Below are 26,329 nucleotides of genomic sequence, written 5' to 3' on the forward strand. Positions count from 1 at the left end.
ATATTGAATGACCAATAACGCGAATTCCCGTCTGCTGTCCAGTTGCTGTTAGAAATGTTATGCCGCCGAGAAATACAAGCTCTTCGTTCATTGGCTACCGAAGGAATACACCTCCCGACGTCTGCTCCATTACGCTCATTGATATCGATGGTACACTGTCGCTGATTGGTCGATTCTCGTGAAAAGTGTCTTGACCCAAATAGTGTACAGGAAATACGGTTAGAGTTTGTTTAGATTTCTATTGACACCTATATTGAAAGGTTGATTAGCCAGAAAGACTGAGAACATATATGACGCATGGCAGTGGACGGAGACCCCAATAAAAAGGAAACCCACCAAAATTAGAAAAATAAAATCTCTTAAAGATACTATGTCCCTTTTGCAGTCAACATCAAATTCTGTAGAACTTTGCAGGAATTCTGAATATGTCATGTATGTCCTATCTGTAAAATTTAAACGTTTGCAGTGTCCTAATATTCAAATTATGCAAGGAAACCCGTTAACTTGACCTCACTGTCAGACACTTTTGAGTGACTGACTGGCTTTTTTCTTCTTTGGTAATAACGTACATAAATGAGCTGTAAAGGGTACATGAGCATTTGTCTACATCAATAACCCACTTCTTGTGATGGCCAAATTAAACTGATTGAACCTTTGCGCAGCTTAAAACGTACGACCATTCGGTACAATGGTCTGAAAATCAGACTATTACTTACTGGCTCTATAGCTCCTCAGTCGATTCGACAACTAATAGTTGTTATTTTCCCACTTAAAGACATTTTCAAGCCCCCTTCTTTTAAAGGGGAGTTCTAAATTAGTATTTACTTTCAAATGCCGTTGGAAGTTAAAGGTAAAGACCAGTATTGGCAACGCCCCAATTTCAAAAAATGAAATGGAAGCTCTCATTACCAATCATGTGAAAGAATATGTTTTGACTAATACATGATGATAAAAAATTTGCCGGGAAACCGCCTACTAATTCATATATTTGGTAAATTTATTTCTCTCATGGTCTGGTGAGAGAGATAGGGTAGTCCCATATACATCTTTCTGTGTATAGTGCTTGTAACTTTACGAAGAATGAGCCAAATTTCTTATCATTTTGATGATTCCAGAACCTTGCAGATGCTAGATGCTAGATGATCGACCTTTTCTGATCGATTCCACAACGTTTCTTTCACAATGCAATCGCATGACCATTACTGGTCTTTACCTTTAACCTTTTCATTTTTTGGCCTGCAAATGGGACATAGTAGGCCTACCCTTAACGGATCCTTTTATGAATTGTACATATATCATGTTTTATACGTATTTTGTTGCAGGGCCCGCTTTTTGTCCAAACCTCTGTTCTTATTTTTCTTTCTTTTAAAATGAAATTCATTGTTTTTCGAAAGAAAAAAAAATCTTCTTAATCCTAGTTAAAGGTCCTATACCGTTTGCAGGCTAAAAAGTGAATTCCACCGGCATTTGAAAAATAATAATAATTTAGAACTTCACTCAAAACCAAAGGGCTTGAAAATGTATTTTTGTGGAAAAATAACGGCCTTTATAGTTGTCGAGTCGGCTTCAGAGATTGCAATCCTTTCAGTAAATAGTCTGATTTCAGACCCTTGTACCGAAGTGTGTACATTTTGTGATGTGCAAAGATTCAATCAGTTTAAATGTGGCTATTGCAAGAAGTGTGTTATTCAGTGATGTAGGAAAATGCTCACAAAATATTTTTCACCTCTCTCCAGAACTCGACCTTCTCTTTAAACATCTCACATTAATGTATTATTTCAGCCACACAATCAAGCGTTGGTTGTACACACATACAAGAATGTGAATCACTCGATCACAGAGCTGTTGAAACATAATCTGATATTTTGACAAGATTTTCATTTAACTCAGTGGCGGGTCCAAGGAAAGCCGGGAAAGGAGGAAGCGGTGTGGGCTTTCAGCCCTAACAAGAGCCATTTATCTTGATTTCTTTAACAAAAGGACCCCCTATGACGACTATGCAACTCCTGTAAAATGAAAATGAAAATTCATTTTACTTTCATTTTGCTAAAATTCGAAGATGAATGTGCATTCTCAAATTCTCAATCTCAGTTAAAAATGACTGTGATAATGATTATTGCCAATATTTGTGTATTATGGAAATGGACAAATCGTACAAAATAAACACACTTGAACTCGAACTTGAACTTGATCTTCGTCATGCCCTTTTTTTTAGTCGTTTGATGTCACATCCAATAAATGCCTATTCATCAGTATCGACACTAGTCACGTCACTCACGTGTATTCATTAAAAGTAGTTAGCTATGGAAACCAAAATATTCGTTCTTCCTAAATTAATCATGTCATCATTTCTCAGGTAATTTCGATATTCTTGGTGGTTAGAAATTAACTAACCAGCGAAAACCGGCGATTTTGTCACATCCGAAATTTCGAACGTAGTCCGGGAGAAGACACGCGATTGGTTGTAACCATGAACATACAGTGCCCTTTCGGAGTTTATAGCACAAACATGTCAGTCAAGGAAAATCTCAGAGCTAATTATTAGGGGTTAGTTGAGGATGCGTCTCTTCATGTATGTAAATCTAGATGCCCCTCTAGAATAATGATTAAGTGAATAGCTAAATAAATTTACATAATTAAGTAATTCATTAATAAATCAATCAATCTATCAATCAATGAACAGGTTAATATTAACAACAACAAAAAAGTAACTGGATTAATAAACAAATAAATATATAAAAGAAACAATAGGAATAGATAAGTAAATGAATGAATAAATAGATGAATTATTAAATTTGATTTCGATTTAATTTTGATTTGATTTTCTTCTACATTCATGTAAATACACAGTTTTTCAATAACAATAATAATATAAAGTACAATAAGTACTTTTCTGACAATGAATCATAAATAAGGAAATATACATATAACTGTTATTTTTAAAAACGAAATGAGAAACTGTCACAAACACAAAATTTCCTCAAACATTGTCAAATTATTTGCGGAAGAAGGACTGTCATTGTAAGCAGATCATCGATGGAAGTTAGACAATTCGCTTGAACGTGGCCTGGTATGGAGGTGACACGCAAACCATTGTATCCATGAACATCCAGTGCCCTTTGAGTTCATTGTACAATAATCTGAGTCAAGGAAAAAAAAAAAAAGATCACGGACTGATTGAGGATGTGTCACCTGATGAATGTAGATCTGGGTTTCCCATCTAAACAACAAATGAATAAATGAATAATTAAATAAATAAACAAACAAATAAATAAATAAATGAATAAATAAGGCAATGAAACATACATACATGTACGTACATACACCCTTACATAAATACATAAATGAATAATGTGTAAACAAATAATTAATAAATACAAAAATAAACAAAACCCATGATTAAAAAATGCATTATAGATATGCCAAAAAAAGAAATTATGAATGAGAAGAATGATTGATCAAAATGATAAATCAAATAAAGTTTAAGATACAAAATTAAAGTATAAGATTAAAATGTAATTCCGTTCGAAAACTTACAAAGCTTACAAAAATTGAAACTGAAACTAATTTTTTTTCCCCCGTAAATTATTTCATTATTACGATCGGGCTTCCCCCTTTTTAATATCGTTATCATCATTATTAGTTGAGATTAAGGCATTTATCCTCATTACCAAGTTCCTCTGAAAGGACTTCAAGCCGTGAGTCACCTGGTTCTCAGTTACAAGCATACACATGTTTTCTTACCAGTAAAGTAAGTAAACCATTCAAACCAAACCAAATACTACAACATCATTGAACTGAAGTTACCTTTTGTAATTTTGCACTTTTGCACCATTTCATTTTATAATCTACGTGTTGCAGGGTACAAGCTATTTGTATGCGGAAATAATTGTCTAGTCATACAATATCCGATCCGCTTAAACGTAATTCCTATTCTGACCTACAAGTTCTACAATTATATAAACAGTATTGTATCCCTTTCGCAAAGCTATCCCAAACATCATGAAAATTGTGCAACACCACAAAGTATACATCACGCCTAAGATCAAATTGGCTATATATTTCTTGTTTTAAAAATTAAAAAAAAAAATTAAAAATCGTTGATGTCGATTTTTGTTGCGCCAAGTGTAACACTTTGTGGTTCTTTATAAAAATAAATATCTTTGTAGCAATATCTATCTCTCCATAAGCTTTGTTGGAGAAAAATAATTAACCCTAAAACAAAGTTAGAAGGCCTAGTCACTTGGTTTGATTTATTAAATTAATTAAACCATTAATATCCAGTTTTATTAGACGGATCGCTCGATCCGACTAAAACTCAATTTTAAATCTAAACAGTCTATTATTCCATCAAAAAAAAGGGTGCCTAGAATGTACTTGAACTGTTTGCGGGCAAACCTGAATCAGATAACTGTGGTAATATATTTTATAAAGCGCTTAGAGACATCGTCGATGTACTATGTTATATATACATAAGATATTAATAGCCTATGCAGAATAGTATTATTAAAAATCAGTTGAGATCAAAAGTCTTTATATTTTCTTTTTTAAATAGTTATTTTCAAATGCCTACATTCGGAGGAGAGTTCTTTAAGGGACTTTGTAATATTGTTCAGATGAGAGATAGTGGTGATGAGGTAGGGACTTCATTGCTAGATGTGCAATTAAAGATAATCTGAAAATTTGAGTGAAAACGGACCATTATTCATGGTACAAATTGGGAAAAACTGATCTGATCGATTCCTTAATTCTCCCAATTATATTATTACAATTTAATTACATTTAAGGAGAATGGAAATTGTCACAAAGCAATAAAATGGCTCTACATTCCATTCCAGACATTTAAGTGTTGACAGATTTTTTATAGCCTGTTTTATGTTTTTTTTTTCATGGAAAAACGGGTTGGGAAAATTAAAAAATGGTTGGGAGAATTTACTGTTTATCACTGTTAGAGGGTGTCATACATCGACTCCTATAAAGAAAACCAAGGATATCTTCGTGGTTTGAGAATTTTTTTCAGGATTGTTTGCATGTCAGACGGTTAGTATACATAGTAAGTAGCATTTTACACAAAAAATAAGCAATTTTTTCATCAACCTTTAACAATGTTACCAAGTCACTTTCAACGGATACAGCTATGACCACGAGATTACAACATTAATAGTGAATGGTCATGAGTGCAATGGTACAAGATTTTGCACGAGGTGAAATATAAGAGACGCTCTATTCAACGAGGCGTAAGTGTAACACGCTTTACATGAAATACTTTGATAGCGACTAGCGAGTATCCATTACAAACATTTTTGCAAAGCGGATATCCTACCTTTAGGATAGGTACTTTGATGACACTACACGGTACCAATCCCCAGGTGGTAATAATTCGTTCCTGCTTTCACGAAGTGACGGTAGTGAGGAAAATATGCATGCAAATTGTATGCGATTTTCATTCACTACCGTCACTTCGTGAAAATAGGACGAATTGTATACGCATGCGTGCACTCTTGCGGCATGTAGACAGTTATTAGATATCATCAATCATTTAGTTTTGTTTTTTGTTAGATGTAAAAATAGCATATTGATCATGATGATATAGGGAAAAGGACTTGGAAATAACGGCTCGTAGTCCGGCTTTGCTTTGCCGTGGGAAATCTATCCTTATATAGCACGAAAAGAGATTTCTTTGTATTGCGCTATTTCAACTCATGAATGTTTCCCGAATTATCTCTCATATAAGGTTATTTTTAAGCAATTATTAGGACATAGACTAATACTGCTAATACCTGAGAGAATTTCCATATTCAATTCAATATCAATTGAATTGCCTATCCGTTTCTGCTTAATAAATGTGTTAATTATCTCACATATAAGGTGACACTTTCGTCACAAGTCTTGTTTAGATTATCATTATGCTTGCGGGCACAAGTTCTACAGGGGGCTCACGTCTCTTGCCCGTTTTAAAGTTCTTAAGTTTGCGAGAAAGCGAGGCTCTTTTACAAAAGTTTGGACCATTCTTTTTAATAGTCGTCATGAAAGTTTACTTATAATATAGATAAGATACAAAAACTGTATTAAACTTAGAAGTAGACCACCCACTGCCCTGATAAGATGTGATGGTTGTCCGTAATTTTGTTGACAAGCAACAACAACAACAACAACAAAAGTCATCAAAAACAACCCCCCCCCCCCCCAAACAAAACAACAACAAAATAAAATTAGCGGGGAGCATGTGCCCCTGTGCCCCAAGCCCCCCATACCTAGCCTCTTGTCGATGGCGCAAGCGCCTCGGTTTCTCTGGCTCGCTGCGCTCGCCAGAATATACGGACTCCAACAACGCGAGGGCCATCGACAAGAGGCTACCCTACACCCGGATCCGCCACTGGACAATATTTGATACAATATATTTCAGTCGAAAGAACTGCAGTATGTTTATATTTGCATATAATAAGATGGGAGTGAAACCGTGTGGTATACTGAAATACAAAAGAAAACTTCAGACGATTTGTATATTAAAAGCTAGAACACATTTATTTGTATTATAAATTTCAATTTCTTATTATACCTTTTCAATACTAATAATATTTTTTTGTCTACCTTATCCTGAACTCTAATAGCTCATTTTACATTGAAATCATATCGGAAACTCAAATACTTAGAATAAGATACTTACATTTGTTTTTATGTTGTTCAATTACAAAATATGTGGTATTTATTTTTATTTAAAAAAAGAAGATTTCTTGATGTGTAACCAATAATTATTAACCATGGTAACGGCAATGGTGGTCACATCCACCACCAACTTCCAACATAAAACAATAACAAAACGAGGCGATAATAGTATACCTGAGGTTCCCGGATAACATCATATTCTGCTTGTTTTATATGTTGTATTGATAATTACATTTCTTTATTGGTTCACATATTAACAAATTCTTTAATATTCAGTTTCCATGGCAACGGCCATTTCTTTAAACATGAATTTGACTTCAAAGGACTCTTTTTTAATTATTATAATCAAAGGTTTAGCTAAACTTATTAGATTAATTACCACTTAGGCCTGCTTCATGTTGTAGAAACACAATTATTATAGTGTTTTCTAAAATTCCAAAATGTCTTGATTTGTTGCCATGGTAACGGCTTAGCGGTCACGTCCATCACCAAATCAATGTCAAACGGACATATTACGATAGCTGAGGTTCCTAGCAAACAGAAAATCATCATTTACAATTATGCAAACATTTATTCAGTTTTTTAAAAAAAGGGTTTTGGGGATATTTTATACAAATATCCGGGTTTTTTCGATCTGTTTGCATAGCGACAGCAATTTCTCAACAAGACTGATACCTGTAATAACTTGCATTTGTAATAAAGCGAGAAGCTTTGAATACATATATCGACATGCTTAACATGAATGTATTTTTAAACTTCTAATTTAGAAACACTGTATATGACTTTTCCTAAAATTAAAATGTACTTTCTCCTTTACCATGGTAATATTCCTAGTTGTCTTACCCACCACCAACTTTAGAGCAAACAAGCAAATTCTGATAACAGAAAAACTTAATTTAAGATTATTTTAAAGAAATTATTGGTACATGGACTTATACTGCCAATACCTGAGAGAATTTCCATAAATCGATACATGTACATTGTAGATGTGCATGTTCATTGTGTTTTCCACTCAAAATGCGCATCCTGTAAAAAGACATCAATAATCATTTGGGATAGCATAAGATGACTCATCCATCACATTACCTGATCATTTCTTTTCTGTGTTTTGCATAACAACATATATTATATGTTTAATCAAGAAAAGGTATTTCAATGGACAGATTTATGGTGTGTAAAAAAACAACTTTAAAATAAAATTAGTTTTATAACCCCATATTCTGAGTAAATCACACTTCCTTGTTTCATTGTGCCATACATAACTTTCAAATGTATATCAACCAGGTTTGTTACTCTAAACCCATAATAAAATTATATTATTTGAAAGGTCTTCATCAGATAAGACATATTTTGGTCAATTAATAAAAAATCATAATTGTTACATTCTTTCAAATTTTGAGCCCAAAATGCAATTTTTGGTAAAAAAAAGAAAAGAAAATGAAATTGCCATCCACCCCTATGTTATTCCCTGGTATGCTTTTAAAAGTTTTATCATGGAAGTCATGCATTACCCCTACAATGCCATCCATTTTTATTTTTTTTAATTATTTTTTAACTAGCGTCTTGGCTGGTCTACTATATATTTCTCCGGTACATATTTGAGATCTCCCGTTTTCCCCTATAAAAGTTGCACAATTGTGAACTCTCCTATGTATGCTGTTTGCGTTGTTAAGTAATTTTGCCGATCTTCAATTTACCAAAAAGTGCCCTTTACATTTAGGTACCAAATTCCACGTTTTCGTACAAAAATAAAGAACTTTCTGGACACTTTGTTTGTCACCTCGTATATTTCGCCCGCCCCCCCCCCCCCCCCCCCCCCCCCCACTCCGGGGTCGGAGGGACCGCATGCGTGTTTCCAAAATGTCCGGTAAAGGGGTACTTTTCACGCACCAAAGTCCGGCTCGTAGTACACAAAAATCCGGCCCGTATTGACTTTACGCACCAGACTTAGGGGGGTGTTTTCAAAAGAAGGGAACATGCATACGCGTACCCTAAATAACACTGAGTTGGGGGGGGGGGGCGGGCGGGATATTTCGATCGCATTCACGCTCTCATTAGAAATTGTATAACGCGAATTATTTGTGTTCAACAAAAATAAATTGCTTTGTGCGCGCATCAACACGCCTGTGAAGCGGAAATACGCGCTTTTGTACGCTTGTTACGCTGGGTAAACAACAACCTGTAGGTGATTTTTTAATTCTGAAGATATAAGGCCGTTTTTTTTGCTTAACAATGTTTCTGATATCATTTCAATTCAGAAGACATACGGCTATTTACGGGGTTCCCGGTATTAGGTTAAGTGACCAGACCAAGTTCGCGTCATTACATTATTACTAAATAATAGTCATAACCCTTTATATGCATCTAAGTTATCTAACCATCATTATTTTGAGACTGCATGAAAGGACAACCGGATCCAATGAAATCTTTACCCCTTGCCAGTTCCTTTGGATCGAGTTTTCCCTGAAGAGCCTCTAGGAATCCGTCTGTCTTGACGAAGACCTCCAGCTTCTGAATCTTCAGCTCGTCGTTCACAGTAGCAATCAAGAAACCATACATTTCGATGACTTCTCCAGAGCCCTTTTGCTCCTCGTAGGTGCCGGTAAAGGTGCCCCAGTGACGCCAGGTGAAGGCCACCTTGGGTGGACCAGAGAACACCTCTAGAACCTCCCAGGGGAACCCGTCCTCGAAGGCTCCTCGGAAGACCTTGTGGGATGTCTCGAATGTGTGCGTGGAAGCGTTGTAGAGATCTTTGGAGACATCCGCAAACAACCAATTGTACGTTCCTTTCACAGCCTCCTCGAAACCATTCCTCTCCTTTCCTCCGTTGACACTGACTCTGAAACAGAGTGGGAAAAAAAAAGAGATATAAGCACCATCGCATAATAGCCCCCACAAATCGCCTGTTTGGTACATAATGATGGATCAAGGCGTTCACGAATGAAGAATTTCCCCCAATTTTCTCTGCATTCGCGAGCACTGATAAGAACAATCATATTACCAATTCGTATTAATGATCTTTACACGATTTGCTCATGTTCTAGACAGAATTCGTTTTCAAATTTGTGTTCAATATTAATGTGCGAAAAAGTAAAGTGACCAGGTAAGATCTTTCAGTTTATAATAAAACCCTTGAAGTTTTTAATATTACATAGACTTTGCACTTTTATGTTCCTTCAAATCATTATTCTCTTATTCTGGACAAAACATAAATATATCCAGAAATATTTTCTGTCCGGTTGCTATGAAACATTGCAAGAGACCTCGCATTCACTATCTTTGTCATAGCCAGTAAGAAACCTTAAGGTGAAATGGGCCTATTAAACAGGAAAATCAAGAGAAGAAAAGGACATTGTAAGAACTCCTGTTTCATGGTTTGTACCATAATACAGAGCGAAACAGACAATCACATTTCGTACATGATGTATTAACCAAAATTGACATGCAAGCTCAACTTTTGTTAGAGTAACGAGCCAGGTCCGAAATAATGAATACGGACTTTAGACAGTTATTATTAGCACTCTTTATTCATATGTCAATTGATAATGAATTTATTTAGGTCCGTCCAGGAACATATTGTACAAACAGTAGGTCATGACAAAGGGGTTATGATAATGAATGCGTCACTCGCAGCGTCAGGTAGGTGTAATATTTGAACCAGGTCTTTGTAGGTGCCCTTTTCCAAAAAAAGGTGTTTACAATGAAAGACATTGGGGACTTTTAGATTTGCGTGGACTGATACGTGTGACGTCCATTCAAGGCAGTGCATTAAAAGGACGTCGATCGTAGCAATCCCCATTGTCTTCGTGCGAATCTAAAAGTCCCTACTCACGTGCGAACTACAGCCATAAAAATGGTTTCCTAGACCATTTTGGTAATGTAATCAGGTGAATCGATACGTTCCGTCACATATTGTGGCAAGATTTGGTAAAACTGTTTGAAATAGTTGAGCAGTTTCTTTTGTTAAACAACATTGGCAAACATAGTATTACGTTGTTGGTCAGACGAAGCTCTGTCGTTATTCAAAAGAGAACTGTTCACATAGATCACATGTCTGAGATGCAGGGGAGTGGGGGTAATAAGATGGCTGCCGTTTTACATCGATGGCACTGGTTGCATAAAAGCCAGTCATTATACATAATGCAGGTCAGTGGATATGTACTACTCTGACATCACTAATTCAATCAAAATGGCGATTCCCATTCATGGGAGAATGACTAGAAAGGAAACTGCAAAGTTTGGAGAGATTATTTTCCTTGCTAAGAAACCAAAGGGGAGTAATTTCAAGATTTTCTGTACTGGCTGATAATTATCAATAAGATGAACAGCTAATGCTTGTTGGGTAAGGATTTTCTTAATTGACGTTTTAGACCGGTTAGACCAGGCCTTCTCAACTGGCGGCGCGCGCGCCACTTGTGGCGCTTGCGATCGGTCGGAGTGGCGCGCAGCTGTTCCAAACAAATAATAAAAAATAAATAAAAATGAAAAACAAAAAATGAAAGAAAGAAAAAAATTAAAAATGATATTTTAAAATTAAAAAACTCAGCAAAATCAAAAAGTCGCAGTCAAATTTGAGCACAACGTGTAGACCCTAAGCAAGCCATTTTGTTTGTTTGATTTTCACTTGATTTTGACATTTTCCGTGTTTATTGCACGAAAATAACTACATGTAAATTAAGTTCCTGTGTAGATTTTAGCCAGGGATTGTATGAAATTATGATTGATGTTTTATGGAACAAAAAGGTGTTAAAAATGCCACATCTGGGCCTTAAAAAGCCCTACAATCCACTAGCTTCCGGGGGCTTCGCCCCCTGGACACCACCCGGTATCGGCTCGGTCGCTACGCTCCCTCGCAACACAGTCACCAAACATACAGGTTGGCACTTTAACCTCAATAAATTTTTGTTTTGGCACTTCTAATTAACTAGTTGAGAAGGCCTGGGTTAGACCGTTTGGGCGTGGCTACTCCGCGCCACGGCTGACCGATCTTCATATTGGTCCGCAGTGGTGCTCTATCTCAGAAATACTCGACGCATGGGTGCGATGGGTCCATTGTTTGACCAGCCTAACTTTCTTCTCAAAACTTTATTTATTTATTTATATTTGTTTGGTTTTTGTATATGACAATTATCATGATGGAAAATTAGATTGTCCAAATGGGTAAAGCATTTGAATCTTGAAAGAATTGTACGGTTGTCACTAATCCTAAATTGTCATGATTGTATTCCTTCCAGTGGACATGCAGTAGAACATTGTATCATGCAGGAATGTATTCTTTACCCTCAAATGGGCTTGAGACAAGTATTCGTTATCCTTTGATCTTGACGACTGGGATTATCAAGACCGAAGTCCTCACTCTCTATCATTCATTATTTTCTGTATAGCATTCAATTGTTTTGAGTCTATCTGTTATATTGTAATTGACGATACTTTTTCTTTTTTATGATGAGCGGAAATGTCAAAACCCTCTTTGCCATTTAATATTATTGTACTCCGAATTGTCATAACAGTTATCAAGTATGTACACACGAGCCTGCCTTAGCATGCATGTATCTTTCTAATCACCTGTGTCAATCAAAAATACATTCGAAATTTCGTGTGCTTATAACCTTAACAAATACATGGACTTATCGCTTACGCGTGTCTGACGTATAGGAACAGGGCGTGGCTTCTCCGCGCCACTGTTGACCGATCTTCACATCGGCCCGCTGTGGCGCTCTATCACAAACATACTCGACGCATAGAGCGATGGGTCCATTGTTTGAGCAGCCTTACTTTCATTTCGAATCTGCATTTATGTTTTGGTGTGTCTTATTGTTTTGTGACCAATAATAATGGAAAATTCGATCGCCCAAATACGTAAAACATTTGAATCTTGAAGGAATTGTACTTTTTCACTAATGCTAAATTGTCACGATTGTATACATTCGGGTGTCATGCAGCTCCATTTTGTATCATGCAGGAATGTATATAGCTTACCCTCCACTGGGCTGGAAGCTGGAGACAAGTTTTTATTAACCTTTGATCTTGATTAATGGGATTATTAAAACCGAACTCCTCACTCTTTATCAATAATTATTATCTGTATAGCATTCCAAAAATTTGAGTCTATCTGTTATATTGTAATTGACTGATTTTTTTTATTTTTTTTTTGATGAGCGGGAATGTCAAATCCCTCTTTGCCATTTAATATTATTGTACTCCGAAATGACGTTATTGCTATTAAGTATCATCTCAGAGTCTGCTTTAACATGCATACATTTTTCTCCTCCGCACAACAAATTTCTTTGTTTTGCAAAACTCCTGTGTCAATCACAGAATCCATTGTTATAGACTGAACTAGTTTTGATGAGCGGGAATGTCAAATCCCTCTTTGCCATTTAATAATCGTACTCCGATTTGTCATTATTGTTATCAAGCATTTTGTTTCTTCCCAGCCCCTCTATTTTGCGTGTCAAAAATACACCCTTTACTCGGGCGGTCGGGCTCCGCTCTGTTGCTCCTAAGCAATTATTGTAACTGTGACCAAGATGGGTCTTATTGTATTTTCATTTGTATTATATTTTGAAGTTACCCGCACACTTGCACTTCGTACACACACAAACGCACCAGCATCACACATGCAGTTGTTCATCCTCCAAATTTTCGGTACTGTACATAATACGTATCGTTAAATGAATTCGCACGCGCACACTCCCGATATTCTTGTCGACGATATAAACGAGAGCAAATACTACACACCCCAAGAATTCAAAAATTCATTTTCTTACAAACCAGACAATATTTCACTTTTACATATAAACTCCAGAAGTCTGAACAAAAATTTCGAATACGTTGAAAACCTTTTACACTCTTTAAATAATTTTGCATTTTCCGTCATTGGAATAAGTGAGACATGGTTACATCAGAATTCTCCAGATATGTTCAATTTGCCTAATTATAAGTTGATTAGGGCGGACCGCAAAGGAAGAAGAGGTGGCGGTGTTGCGTTTTATATAGGATTTCCCGGCCAAATTCGCGAGTTTGTCATTCAAATTCATTTGTCTTGCGTTCAAATTCGACGGTTTTAGTGCTGTCGGGCAGGCGCGTACGCAGGATTTTTTCAAGGGGGGGGGGGGTTTAACATTCATAAATCGGGCCGAAAATTTCGGGTAAGAGGACACTTTTTTCTTTCTTTTTTGACCTCCAAATTTGAAAATTTGACATTTTGCTCCGTTTGGGGGGGGTAAGGTCACCTGTTTTAGGGTCATTCATGGGGATAATTTTTTTTTTTTTTTTTTTTTTTTGGGGGGGGGGTTTATACACATAAAAATACCAAAGGGGGGGGGTTTAACCCCCAAACCCCCCCCCCCCCCCCCCCCCCTGCGTACGCGCCTGCTGTCGGGTATATCTCGGGTTGATATTCCTTTTTCTAGATTTCAAATCTATGAAGTTTTCGTTAGAATCTATGTATGTTTCATTCCAATTAATGAACAAATTGCTTCTCTCGCCATTTGGTCATTCGATTTAGCGCAACACGATTTTCTGACATCGCGACGGTGTACTTTTACCATTCTAATTCATTTGTAGCATTCAAATTAGCACTTTGTGCACTAAAATTAATGGTCAATATACATTTCTCGTTTTTTAAACACTTTTTATAGCTCATTCTTTTTCTTTCAAGATCGTTTTTTCATGTGTATTTCATCCTATTTTATTTTCTTGCATTTATAATCTGTATATACTTTTAGATTTATCAGATATTCATCAGCCTTTAAGTTTGATTGTTAAAAAAAAAGACTTACCTTACATCTACGGAATTGATGGTCTCAATATTTGTGTAAATGTTCATGTAAGGAAGTTGTTTGTCTTGTGTTTCATCATAAATTTATCACAATTTCATTATGGAGGAAGGGTACAATATTGTGACTGGGGTAGGTGTTTTCGTGTCCCCACTTTTCCTGGGTATATGAACATGTCCGTTCAGAGATGCCATATCCCTTGATTTCGCCCCTTCTTTACCTATTACCCCATTCACAGTGGCCTCAAACACTGCGACAGCAGCGGGACTGTCCCGCTGCTGTCGCGGTGTTGTCTTCAGTGTGAAGGCTCGGACCCGTTATAAACTATCGCGGGATAACACCGCCTCGCGATAACGCCGCGACAAACTATCGCTAGGCTCGCCTAGCTACAGCAGCGGGACAGTCCCGCTGCTGTCGCGGTGTTTACTCAGTGTGAAGGCTCTCCGCTATAACACCGCGACAAACACGTGTGATTTGTTTACTTACCTATCACTGACCTCTTTTCTCAAGCAATGGGGAACATAAAGTGAAATAGAAATAAAGTAACCAGTGGATTCAAATTGATTTTATTATTATGTAGATATTATAATTATCCAAATAAAAATATTTCACACTTCAAAAAATTAAAATATTCTGACTGGAAGCAATAAAAATGCTAGTTTTTTAAAAAGTAATATGTAAAGTACAGCTAGCGCGCGCAATTTCAAGCAATCGAAAACCCCGCGCTGAAGTATTTCCGGTCATATCGGGGTCACTCGCGGGTCATGAGCCATGCATACACGTGTTTGTTACGGAGGTAATAAAAATCACCCGCTGCAGCGTGAATGGGTACATGATATTTATCCCGCTGCTGCAGCGGGATAACTTTTCTACTGTGAATGCATTTGTAGCGGTGTTATGGCGGTGTCGCCGCTCCGCTACAACGCCGCTACAAGTTTCAAAACCACTGTGAATGGGGTATATGAGTAATGTCTGACTACAAACATTATGCTTTGTCCTCAAAATTAATAAATTGAATAACAGAAAAGACCCCAATAGCAAATCATGTATTTAATTGCATTTTTTTAAAGCTGTAAACGTGTGTTGCATTTCTTCCCCCTAACATTCCTAACTTGAATAAACATAATTCGAATACGAATGACAGGTGTTAATTTGAATGATAAAAATGACGCCTCGACAAGTGACGATTAATTTGAATGCTAGTTGAGCAGTTTCTAAATTGAATGAAAGATCTATGAAATCCTTCGACCAAAATCTTAAATTAAATACAAAATCGGGAAAATTGAATGATAATTGGCATGGCAAAGCTGATCTGCGCTAACTTAAATGCAAAGTAAATGAATTCGAATGACAAACTCACGAATTTGGCCGGGAAATCCTATATTACACAAAACATAAACTTCAAAATCCGTTCAGATATTAAACTAACACAAGCAGAATCTTTATTTATCGAAATTAAAAACTCAAATGCCAAAAATGTCATCATAGGTTTGATTTATAGACCCCCTGATTCTAATTGTGATTTATTCTGTGACGAACTGGATTTTTATCTTCATAAAATAGGGGATGAAAATAAACACAATTTTATCCTTGGTGACTTTAACATCAACTTCTCACCCTCATCTGATAACAGTAACTCAACCAATTGTATGCAGTGGATGCATTCATACGGCTTTTTTTCGATTATTAATAAACCCACCAGAATAAATCCACATTCATCAACTCAGATTGACAATATTTTTTCAAACGTACATAACAACAAAACCATCGGTGGAATATTGTGTTCTGAAGTGTCGGATCACCTACCCATATTTTTAACTTGTGAATGCAAACTATCTGGCCGTAAATCATTTGATGAGCTTATATATCGCAAAGAATCCAAACGTAATATAGAATTGCTGAAACAGGATTTATTTTTCGAGGGATGGGCTGAGGTACATAGTGTAAATGATGTCAATACTGCATATAAACATTTTAGTAACAAATTGCAATATTATTATGAAAAGAATATTCCTTAAGGCAAAATGAGTAATAAGCGAAATAAACCCAGGAATCCTTGGATAACGAAAGGTTTATTGAAATCAATACAAACACGCAATCGCCTCTACAAATCACATTTACATAATCCAACTGACACTAACCTAAACACATATAAAATTTATCGAAACAAATTAGCTAAACTTATCCGTACATCCCGTAGATTGCATTTTTCTAATAAAATAAAAAAAAGGCCAGTTCAAACACAACTGCAACTTGGAAAATTATCAAAGAGGTAATGGGAAAAAAAACGAATCCCCCACCCACGGATAATATCACATTAAATGGCACTAAAATACATGATCCTAGTCTTCATGCAAATTCATTTAACCCATTTTTTACGAATATCGGCCCTGACACTATGAATATGACTGACAAAGAAAGCGGACAAAATATACAGTTCCTCAGGTAGATAAAGGAACATCCCTTCACTGCTATTATGTAAAAATGTGTAGAACAGGTGTCACATGCATATTCACCTTTTTACATAATAGGAGCGAAGGGATGTTCCTTTGTCCACCTGAGGAACTGTATATTTTGTCCGCTTTCTTTGTCTGTCATGTTCATAGTGTGAACTCGCCAGCAAAATTAATAGAACTCACGCTCACTTTAAAGACTATCTTTCCAATCAAAACCAAGAGTCTCTCTTTTTAAATCCGACAAATCCTAGCGAAATTATTAACATTACCCAATCTCTTAACAACTCAAAATCGCACGGTTTTGATAAAATAAGTATGTCTCTCCTAAAAGAAATAATGTATCCACTTGCAAAGCCTTTAACTCACATATTTAATCACTCGTTATCGCAAGGTGTTTTCCCTGATCTATTAAAACTAGCTAAAGTCAACCCCATTCTCAAAAAAGATGATCCTCACGAAATTAGTAACTATCGTCCAATTTCCCTACTTCCAAGTATATCCAAAGTCTTAGAAAAGATCGTTCATAATAGGCTACACAAATTTATCACTAAACACAAAATACTCAATTCAAATCAATATGGCTTCAGAAAAAATTACTCAACTGACTTAGCATTAATTCAAATTTATGACAAAATTACAAGTGCCATAGCTAACAAAGAGCATGTTATAGGTATATTCTGTGACTTGAGTAAAGCATTTGATACGCTCAATCACGCTATTCTACTCTCCAAACTCAGTCATTATGGAATTCGGGGTCAGCCACTCTTATGGTTTAAAGATTATTTAACAAACAGAAGACAATATGTTACATTTAATAGTTATGATTCTGATCCTCTTTTAATTCAATGCGGTGTTCCTCAAGGCTCCATCTTAGGTCCACTGTTATTTCTTCTTTATGTAAATGATATTATCAATACATCCCCCCTTCTTTCTTTTATCTTATTTGCCGATGATACAAATATATTTTATTCCCATAAAGATCTTAATATGTTAAACAATACTTTGAATTATGAAATTAACAAAGTATCAGATTGGTTTAAATCCAATAAACTTTCACTTAATACAAAAAAGACTCATTTCATGTATTTTAAACATCATTCTCATAATACAGAAACACCTATATATATTAAAATCGATGGTATGCTACTAGAGAAGAAAACTAATTCCAAGTTTTGGGGTGTTCTTATAGATGAAGCCTCGACTTGGAATGATCATTTACACCAAGTTACAATGTGCATTTCCAAAAGTATTGGAATAATCTCCAAGTTAAAGTTTCTTCTACCCCATGCAACCTTATTCCTACTATATAATTCGCTAGTTCTCCCGTATATAACATATTGTAATAGTGTATGGGCAAATTGTGGTTCGACAAAAATTAATTCTATTTTCAAACTGCAAAAGAAAGCCATACGTATTTGTATAGGTTCGCATTTCTTAGCTCACACTGATCCTTTATTCTATAAACTTAAAACACTAAAAAATTTCGATCTGAACACTACTCAAGTAGCAGTTATTATGTTTAAGTACATTAATAATCTGCTTCCACCATCCTTTGATAACATGTTTAGGTTTAATAATTCCGTTCATTCATACTCTACTCGCATATCTGGAAACTTCCATCTTACAAACCCCAAATTATCAATAACACACAAATCTGTTAGACATTCTGGCCCGGACATTTGGAATGATTTACCCGACAACATAAAGTCTTGTTCAACCATCTACTACTTAAATGCTACACTTAAACGACAAATAATACAATCATATGCTCCCCTCTCTTTAAATTAGTATAACAAAACCGTGACTTATTTATTCTTTATCATGCAACTGCTCACTGCACCTGCACTTGCACCGCACCCTCTTGATCACTCAGTTTTTCGAAGAGAGTTATGTCGCCAATTCTTTTACGAGGCCGCCATCCATTTCCAGCCTAACCGCTCACGATGGTGGTCTCCTGCGTTCCAAATTACCTCTCTAATTTATTGAAAATATTTCATATGTCTTATGTTATTGTATGCTTCGTACATGTTTATCGAATGATATAATTGTACATGATTTTTCATTTAATTACTTTTGTAAACATTGTATTCATTGTATTTGTTATTGTTCGAAATTTTGTACTTTGACTTTGAATTTGTATATTTTTGAACGCAGAAATAAAATCAATCAAACAAACAAACAAACAATAAGCCTTCCTCTGAATATAATCAGCATTTTGAAGTGAATTTTGACTAAGAATCATTAAAAGAATTATTTACTATTATTTGGACCAAGATTGATAACTTTAATGAAATATGAACAAATAACAAAAATGGATTTATTAATTCTCATATTAAGTTGTGAAAACATAATCCAAATCTACTGACCTAAAATGACCTTTGACCTTGACTTTGTGACCTAGAATTTGAGTCACGTGATTTGTGATACTTGATAACCCTTGGGTACAAGTTTCATGGAATTTGAACTAACACTTTAGAAATTATGCTAAAAATTCAAAATATTGATCAAATACTTAACCTCAGGTTAAGTTCTTGATGATGATGCCTCAACATAGTCTAAGTTTGTTGACCTGAAATGACCTTTCATCTTGACTTTGTGACCTGAAATTCTTTATACATGATTGGGTATACTTCATAATCCTTTAGTCCAAGTTTCATTGAATAAGAACTTATACTTTCAAAATTATATTAAAAATTCAAAAACTTAACCTTAGGTTAAGTTTTCGATGTTGACGCCGTCGCCGTCGCCACAGCCGCCACCGTCTCCGCCGCAGGCGAGACAAAAACATGCATTAGCAAACTTAAAGTTATCAAAGATTGTAAATCATGGATCAAAAGACGGGACATTAAAACATGCGGAAATAAGCGCAATATCCTAAAATATTGAGTTTTTGTCAGGATCTAATTTTTCTTTTACCAACTCTGGCACACAAATTATAGGAAGGCGGAGTTCTAAATTTGAAAAATTGTTTGATGCACTATTCCCAATACGATCCCCATGTAAAGTTTATAACTTACACTGAAATGCTCCGGTAATTTAATATTTTGCATGGAACTTCAAAGCCAAGTGGAATGTTACACATCCCATTGCTACGCTTTAGCCCCGCCCCCCTCCCCCCCCCCCCCCCCCACTCAGAGGTCGGAATGACCGCATGTGTGCTGCCAAAATGTCCGGTAAAGGGGTACTTTTCGTGCGACAAAGTCCGGCCCGAGAATTGTAAAAAAAGGGGTGTATTTGACTTTTCACCCGGAGATTTCTTTAAAAAGGGGTGTTTTTTATTTTTTTCCCTCATCTCTTTGGACTCCTGAGAAATTATTCCGAATTTAGGGGGGTACATTGAGCATTTTTCCTGATTTAGGGGGGTCTCCAAGGCAGGAAAAGCCCGCGAAATGCCCGCGAAAGGGGGTTCGGAAATATTGGCAGTCCTCAGATAGGGGGTGCTTTCAAAAAGAGGGAACGAGCATATGCGTACCCTAAATAACATTGAGTGGGGGGGGGGGCCGGGGCTCTAGCCCGCATGCGTTTAAATAAATTAAAAGAGTTTCCACTCTTTCTCTTTCACCTTCCTGGTTGCAAGCATGAAAATAAGGCCTCGAACGGGTGGGCCTATTTGTACAATATGCAACTGGTATTATATGCCTATGCGTAAGGGCTGGTTTATTTGTAGGCCTACATTCCACGTACCTTTGTTCCATTCAGACGAAAATATCTGATAAAAGGATTGTCAAGAGAGACTTTGTAAAAAAATTCGTAAACAGATCTATTCAGTGTCAAATCAAGCGCTACTTATTGACATTTCTTTCTTTCTCAATTTCATGAAAAGGAAGTTCATATACAGTTTCAATAGGATCATCGAACTACTACATTAACGCAGAGAGCTAGAAAGATATAGAAGCCGCGTTTCAGTTGCGAAGTTTCGATTGCGAGGGGGGGGGGGGTATACTCACATAAGACATACGGGGGGTGCCGCTCTAATGGGTAACTTTTTGACAAAAATCCCTAAACATGGGTCCCATTTTTATCAAAAATACCATCAACAATGTTTTTTTTTCAAAATTTCCAAAATTTTCGGGTGTTTGCCATATACAAACACCCGAAATACACCCGAAAATAATAAAATGGGCCTTATTTCGGGAAAAATTACCCTTAAAAATGGGTAGGGGTTTCGTGGCTTCAGCGGCACACCCCCGTCCAAACCAAATCTGAGTATCCCCCCCCCCCCCCCGATGTATTTAATTGAAATCGCTCAAAGGCTATTGCCACTCACTGTAGGCTAGGTGTAGGAAGGTTCAGAAATACTTTAGTAAAAAGCATATAATTGTGTATACACTAAATTTCGTCAAGGAGTTCTTTTTGTATTTGAAATGTCAACTGTGACATCTTTACTTATAATACCTCAGTCACACCAACGAGACCGACACCAGACCGATCAAACAATTACAATACCCCGAATAGCAACAAGTCAGTCGGTCTGGGGTCGGTTTTTGAGGTGTGACTGAGGTGTCGTGGATGAGTGGATACGTCGCCGGACTGTCGATCACAAGGTCCACGGTTCGAGTCCCGCCGCGGCACTAATGTCCTTTGGCAAGACATTGATCTACATATGCCTCTCTCCACCCAGGTGTTAAATGGGTACCGGTAGGAAGGAATTCCTTAAAATGCTGTGAGCGTCGAAATCGGCAGCCCAGCATAGCCGGGTAATGTTGGAGCGCCTTGAGGACCTTGTAAGGTCGATACGTGCGCTATATAAGAATCCATTATTATTATTATTTGAAATCGGGCAAAAATATATAAGTTATCAATTTGAAAGTTGTAATCACTATAATGTCACTGCGACGTAGTGCCAGACAACTGTCCAATTTGTTCCAAAAACACAATTCTACCCTCTTCAGTAAGATACCATTATTGAAGTTCATACAATACAAATTGTTCAAAGTCTGGTTTTGAAATGTATGATGTGTGATGTTTTGATAGTTAACGCATTACTCACAATTTCCGCATGCGCATTCCCATTTCCTTAAAAGTATAACTTCATTTATTGTACTGTTTTAATCTGTATGAATGACATTAAATGTGACACTATGAACTGTAATTTTGCATACACAGTAATTATACTTCCTCTAATTCTCTCCCCCCCCCCCCTTTCTCTGTCTCCCAAGGTTACCTGTTTCTTACCTTTTACTTCATTCTTTCTACTATCCTCCTCTCGATTCCCTCTTTTCTGACTCTCCTTTTCTCCCTCTTTCCTTCTACTCTCCTTTTTTGCTATAATCTCAGTGCAATAATGATGTGAACATAGCTTGACCCTGTTTTAAGAATACTATCTTAATTATTTTGATTGCCGTATTGTTTTTATGTTTTAATGTTCTCACATTGTATGATAATTGTTCCAACATTGGTGTGCAAGTTCAGTTGTTTTTATCATGTCAATTTCATTTAATTCAGCCTACGGGCTGCCAGGTTCAGTATTTTAATAAACCAAATATCGTTAAATATAAATAACTGGTCTTTTGACTCGACGATAGACGATCGGGAGTATAGTGAGTTGAATCCAAGCTAAATTATAAAAAAAAAGGTTAAGTACAAACATGCGCGGTGGAGCATTTTCCATACATGGGGGGGGGGGGGCACCATCAAAATAGGGCACTTTCTGGAATATAAGGTGCACCTACAAAGGGAAACATCACAATGTAAATCTACCATATTTAGACATTGGTAGGCCTATATACCCCTACATTTTTATGATTGTGATTACATTATCAGGGATGATTTCAATATTTGTTTCTCTCTTTACATGGTCCAATATACTGTTCAAGAATCATACCTTGCAGTTGGGTGTGATGGTTTTGAATATTAAGAAAAATTTAAGATTTGTGACGTCGCAGGGCGAAAAGTTTTATAATGAGAAAAACAACAACAAATCCTGATGGGTTTTAAGCACAATTTAATCGTGAAAGACTGAAAATACATTTCATAAGTAACACATTTATACCAATTATAAACGCGAGTGAGCTTTAGGGGAAATGAATAAAAAAAAAAGTTGCTCTAAGTCGCTGTATAGGGGCGTATGTTATGGAGAAAGGAAAAGGGGTTCTTTTCAGAAAGAAGAAGGACATTTATTAGAAAAGAAAAGGGGCATCTGTCGAAGGAAAAGGGGCACTTATCAGATTTTAATAGGGGCATTTATCAGAGGTGAAAATATATATTTATTTTTTTAAGGGGAAGGGGCTGTTATAAAAAAGGGGAAAGGGGCATTTATCAGAAGGAAATACAGTAATTAATGAAAAGGGGACACGTGTCAAAATAAAAGAAGCACATATCAGAGGTGAAATAATAAGCACGTATTAGAAGGGGAAGGGGAACTGCTTAAAAAGGAAAATGTCACTTTTCAAACGTAAAAAGAGGCAACTTTTGCCCCCTCAAACTTTTTCTTTGACGGTCCAGAAGTGATTTCTATGAAAGCTGTAAGGTCCGAAATGACACTTGTATACTGAAGATAATGAGGCTTGTTTTTGGTCTATATCTGATCCAAGGAGAATTGTTACAGTTTTAAAAAAACAGAGCCGCCAGTGCTTCCACTCGTTTAAATAGAGTTTCCTGAAAAAGAACACCCAATTTCCAAATAAAGAAGATTGATCATTAATACATATTACACAGAGAATGGGCCCAAACAAGCTTCCTTTGGACACATAATATTTTATTTCTTTTCCCGAAAAAACATTGTTCAAAACTGTTTATCCTTTAGATTACTTCTTATTCTCTCAAAGATTACTCACGTATATTCTCTCGGGTTAATCGTCATCCAATCTTTCTTCTCAGTGAGATGTGTCATCTCCATTTCCCATTTCTTCACGAGATTCTCGACGATTTGCGCCAAAGACCCAACCGGATGGTTCTTGGTCTTGCCTTGGAAAAAGACCAGATCTGCTCTCCGATAGTCAGGCTTACCCTCCCGCCACGTCGCCCCCACTGGGTAAGAGTCGATACCTCGCTCTGGTCTCACAAAACCGTACCTTTCTTGCAGTTCTGCGAGTTTCTCGTCTGTACGTTTCCCCTCAGTCGCCATAACGTTTGGTTTCTCTATACTGTCGACTAAAAAATTAACCGAGACAAACTACTGTATGATCTATATGCAGGGAGATGGGAGGAAAGGAACGGAATGTAAATTTGACGACCCTTCCAGGGCTAAGCTTAGTTTTCTCAGGGAGACGATCTATGAATAGGATTGTTATACTGGTTAAAGCGCACGCTATATAGTAAATCAGGCGACCTTGTCGTTTTTTTTCCGGCCCCTCGAATTGGATTGTGGGCCCTGTCATTTTATTATGTGATATTTCTAAAGGCTCCATCATTGTTTAGGCCTACGTACCGTCAAACCATTGTGCAGAAGGAGCTTATTGTACACCGTTACAGGCGCGGATCCAGGATTTTCCAATAGGGGGGGCCGGAAATTTGAAAATTGCGCAGGCAGTTTTTCAACTCAACATACCAATACTGACAAGGTCATATTAGAAGCACCAAACCGGTAATTTTTTTTTTGACATTTTCATCGGGGGGGGGGGGCTGAAGCCTCTTGCCCGAAAAAGTAATTTTCTGGTTTCACAATTCGGCTAGTGAGCGAAGCGAGCGAGCAAAAATTTGAGGATAATATGTATTTTGTGAAAGTGTTATTTATCACCAAAATACACGAGAAAAAATATAACAAATTCATATTCGGGCAGCTCGCTGTCCCCTCCCCCCCCCCCCCCATTACCCGCGAAGCGCAGAAGCTTTAATGTTCATGAAATTATCAGAGAAAGAAAAGGATTCGTTGTACAGTTCTCGGTTGTTAAACATTGTCTGAATTCAGTTTCCATACCACCTCCCGCGCGAAGCGCGGAAGCTTTGACGTTTCATTAAATTATTAGAGAAAGAAGACGATTCGTTGTACCGTTCTCGGTTGTTAATCATTGTCTGAATTCAGTTTCCATACCCCCTCCCGCGCGAATCGCGGAAGCGTTGACGTTTCATTAAATCATTAGAGAAAGAGTACCGTTCTCTACTCTTAATCCTTGTATGAATTGAGTCCCCCCCCCCCCCTTCTCTCTCCCGCGCGAAGCGCGGAAGCTTTGACGTTTCATTAAATTATTAGAGAAAGAAGACGATTCGTTGTACCGTTCTCGATTCTTAATCATTGTCTGAATTCAGTTTCTATACCCCCTCCCGCGCGAAGCGCGGAAGCTTTGACGTTTCATTAAATCATTAAAGAAGAGTACCGTTCTCGACTCTTAATCCTTGTCTGAATTGAGTTCCCCCCCCCCCCTCTCCCGCGTGAAGCGCAAAAGCTTTGACGTTTCATTAAATTATTAGAGAAAGAAGACGATTCGTTGTTCCGTTCTTGGTTCTTAATCATTGTCTGAATTCAGTTTCCTCCCTCCGCGCAAAGCGCGGAAGCTTTGACGTTTCATTGAATTATTAGAGAAAGAAGATGATTTGTTGTACCATTCTCGACTCTTATTCCTTGTCTGAATTCAGTTTTCCCCCTCCCGCGCGAAGCGCGGAAGCTTTGACCTTTCATAGTGTAATGAAATTATTAGAGAAAGAAGATAATTCGTTGTTCCATTCTCGACCCTCAATCCTTCTCTGAATTCAGATTACCCCCTCCAGCGCAAAGCGCAGAAGCTTAACGTTTCATTAAATCATTAGAGAAAGAGTACCGTTCTCGACTCTTAATCCTTGTCTGTATTGAGTTACCCCCCCCCCCCCCCTCTCCCGCGCAAAGCGCGGAAGCTTTGACGTTTCATTGAATTATTAGAGAAAGAAGATGATTCGTTGTTTCATTCTCGACTCTAAATCCTTGTCTGCATTCAGTTTTCCTCCTCCCGCGCGTAGCGCGTAAGCTTCTGACGCGTCATTAAATTATGAGAGAAAGAAGATGATTCGTTGTCTCATTCTCGATTCTTAATCCTTGTTTGAATTCATTTTCCACCTTCCGCGCGAGGCGCGGAAGCTCTGACCTTTCATAGTTTAAAGAAATTATTAGAGAAAGAAGATAATTCGTTGTTCCATTCCCGACTCTTAATCCTTCTCTGAATTCAGTTTTCCCCTCCAGCGCAAAGCGCAGAAGCTTAACGTTTCATTAAATGTATTCATTAAACTAGAAGATGATTTGTTGTCCCGTTTTAGACTTGTCAAAAATGTTTCTTTGTCTGCTCCTTTTTTCGTCCTATGTCCTCTTACTGTCCCTACCGCCCCTAGCTACGCATGCTTTAAAGGGAAAATGAAACAATCATTATTGTGATAGCATACAATTAGGTCAGTAGAAATGAAAGGGGAAAAAAGATCTATGTATACACCAACCATGAAATAATCGCGACCGGGAGCGTCATAATTATATCTTAGTTTTGTGTTATCGGGCGAGGGCCGGAGCGGAGCGACCAAGCGAGA

At 37.0% G+C, this 26,329-nt stretch overlaps 1 protein-coding gene across 1 annotated transcript; it reads right to left on the reverse strand.

Annotated features, from left to right (window-relative positions):
• Positions 1-8,655: 8,655 nt before the first annotated feature.
• Positions 8,656-24,202, reverse strand: LOC754358 (pathogen-related protein-like). Its single transcript, XM_030992262.1, has 2 exons — positions 23,680-24,202; positions 8,656-9,505 (listed from the first exon to the last, which is right to left on the reverse strand). The coding sequence occupies exons 1-2, from the start codon at positions 23,967-23,969 to the stop codon at positions 9,040-9,042; spliced, it is 756 nt and encodes a 251-aa protein (XP_030848122.1). The 5' UTR covers positions 23,970-24,202; the 3' UTR covers positions 8,656-9,039.
• Between the last annotated feature and the right edge of the window lie 2,127 nt (positions 24,203-26,329).

The sequence above is a fragment of the Strongylocentrotus purpuratus genome, unplaced genomic scaffold (assembly GCF_000002235.5).
Source record: "Strongylocentrotus purpuratus isolate Spur 01 unplaced genomic scaffold, Spur_5.0 spur5_scaffold_2, whole genome shotgun sequence".
Lineage (NCBI taxonomy): Eukaryota > Metazoa > Echinodermata > Echinoidea > Camarodonta > Strongylocentrotidae > Strongylocentrotus > Strongylocentrotus purpuratus.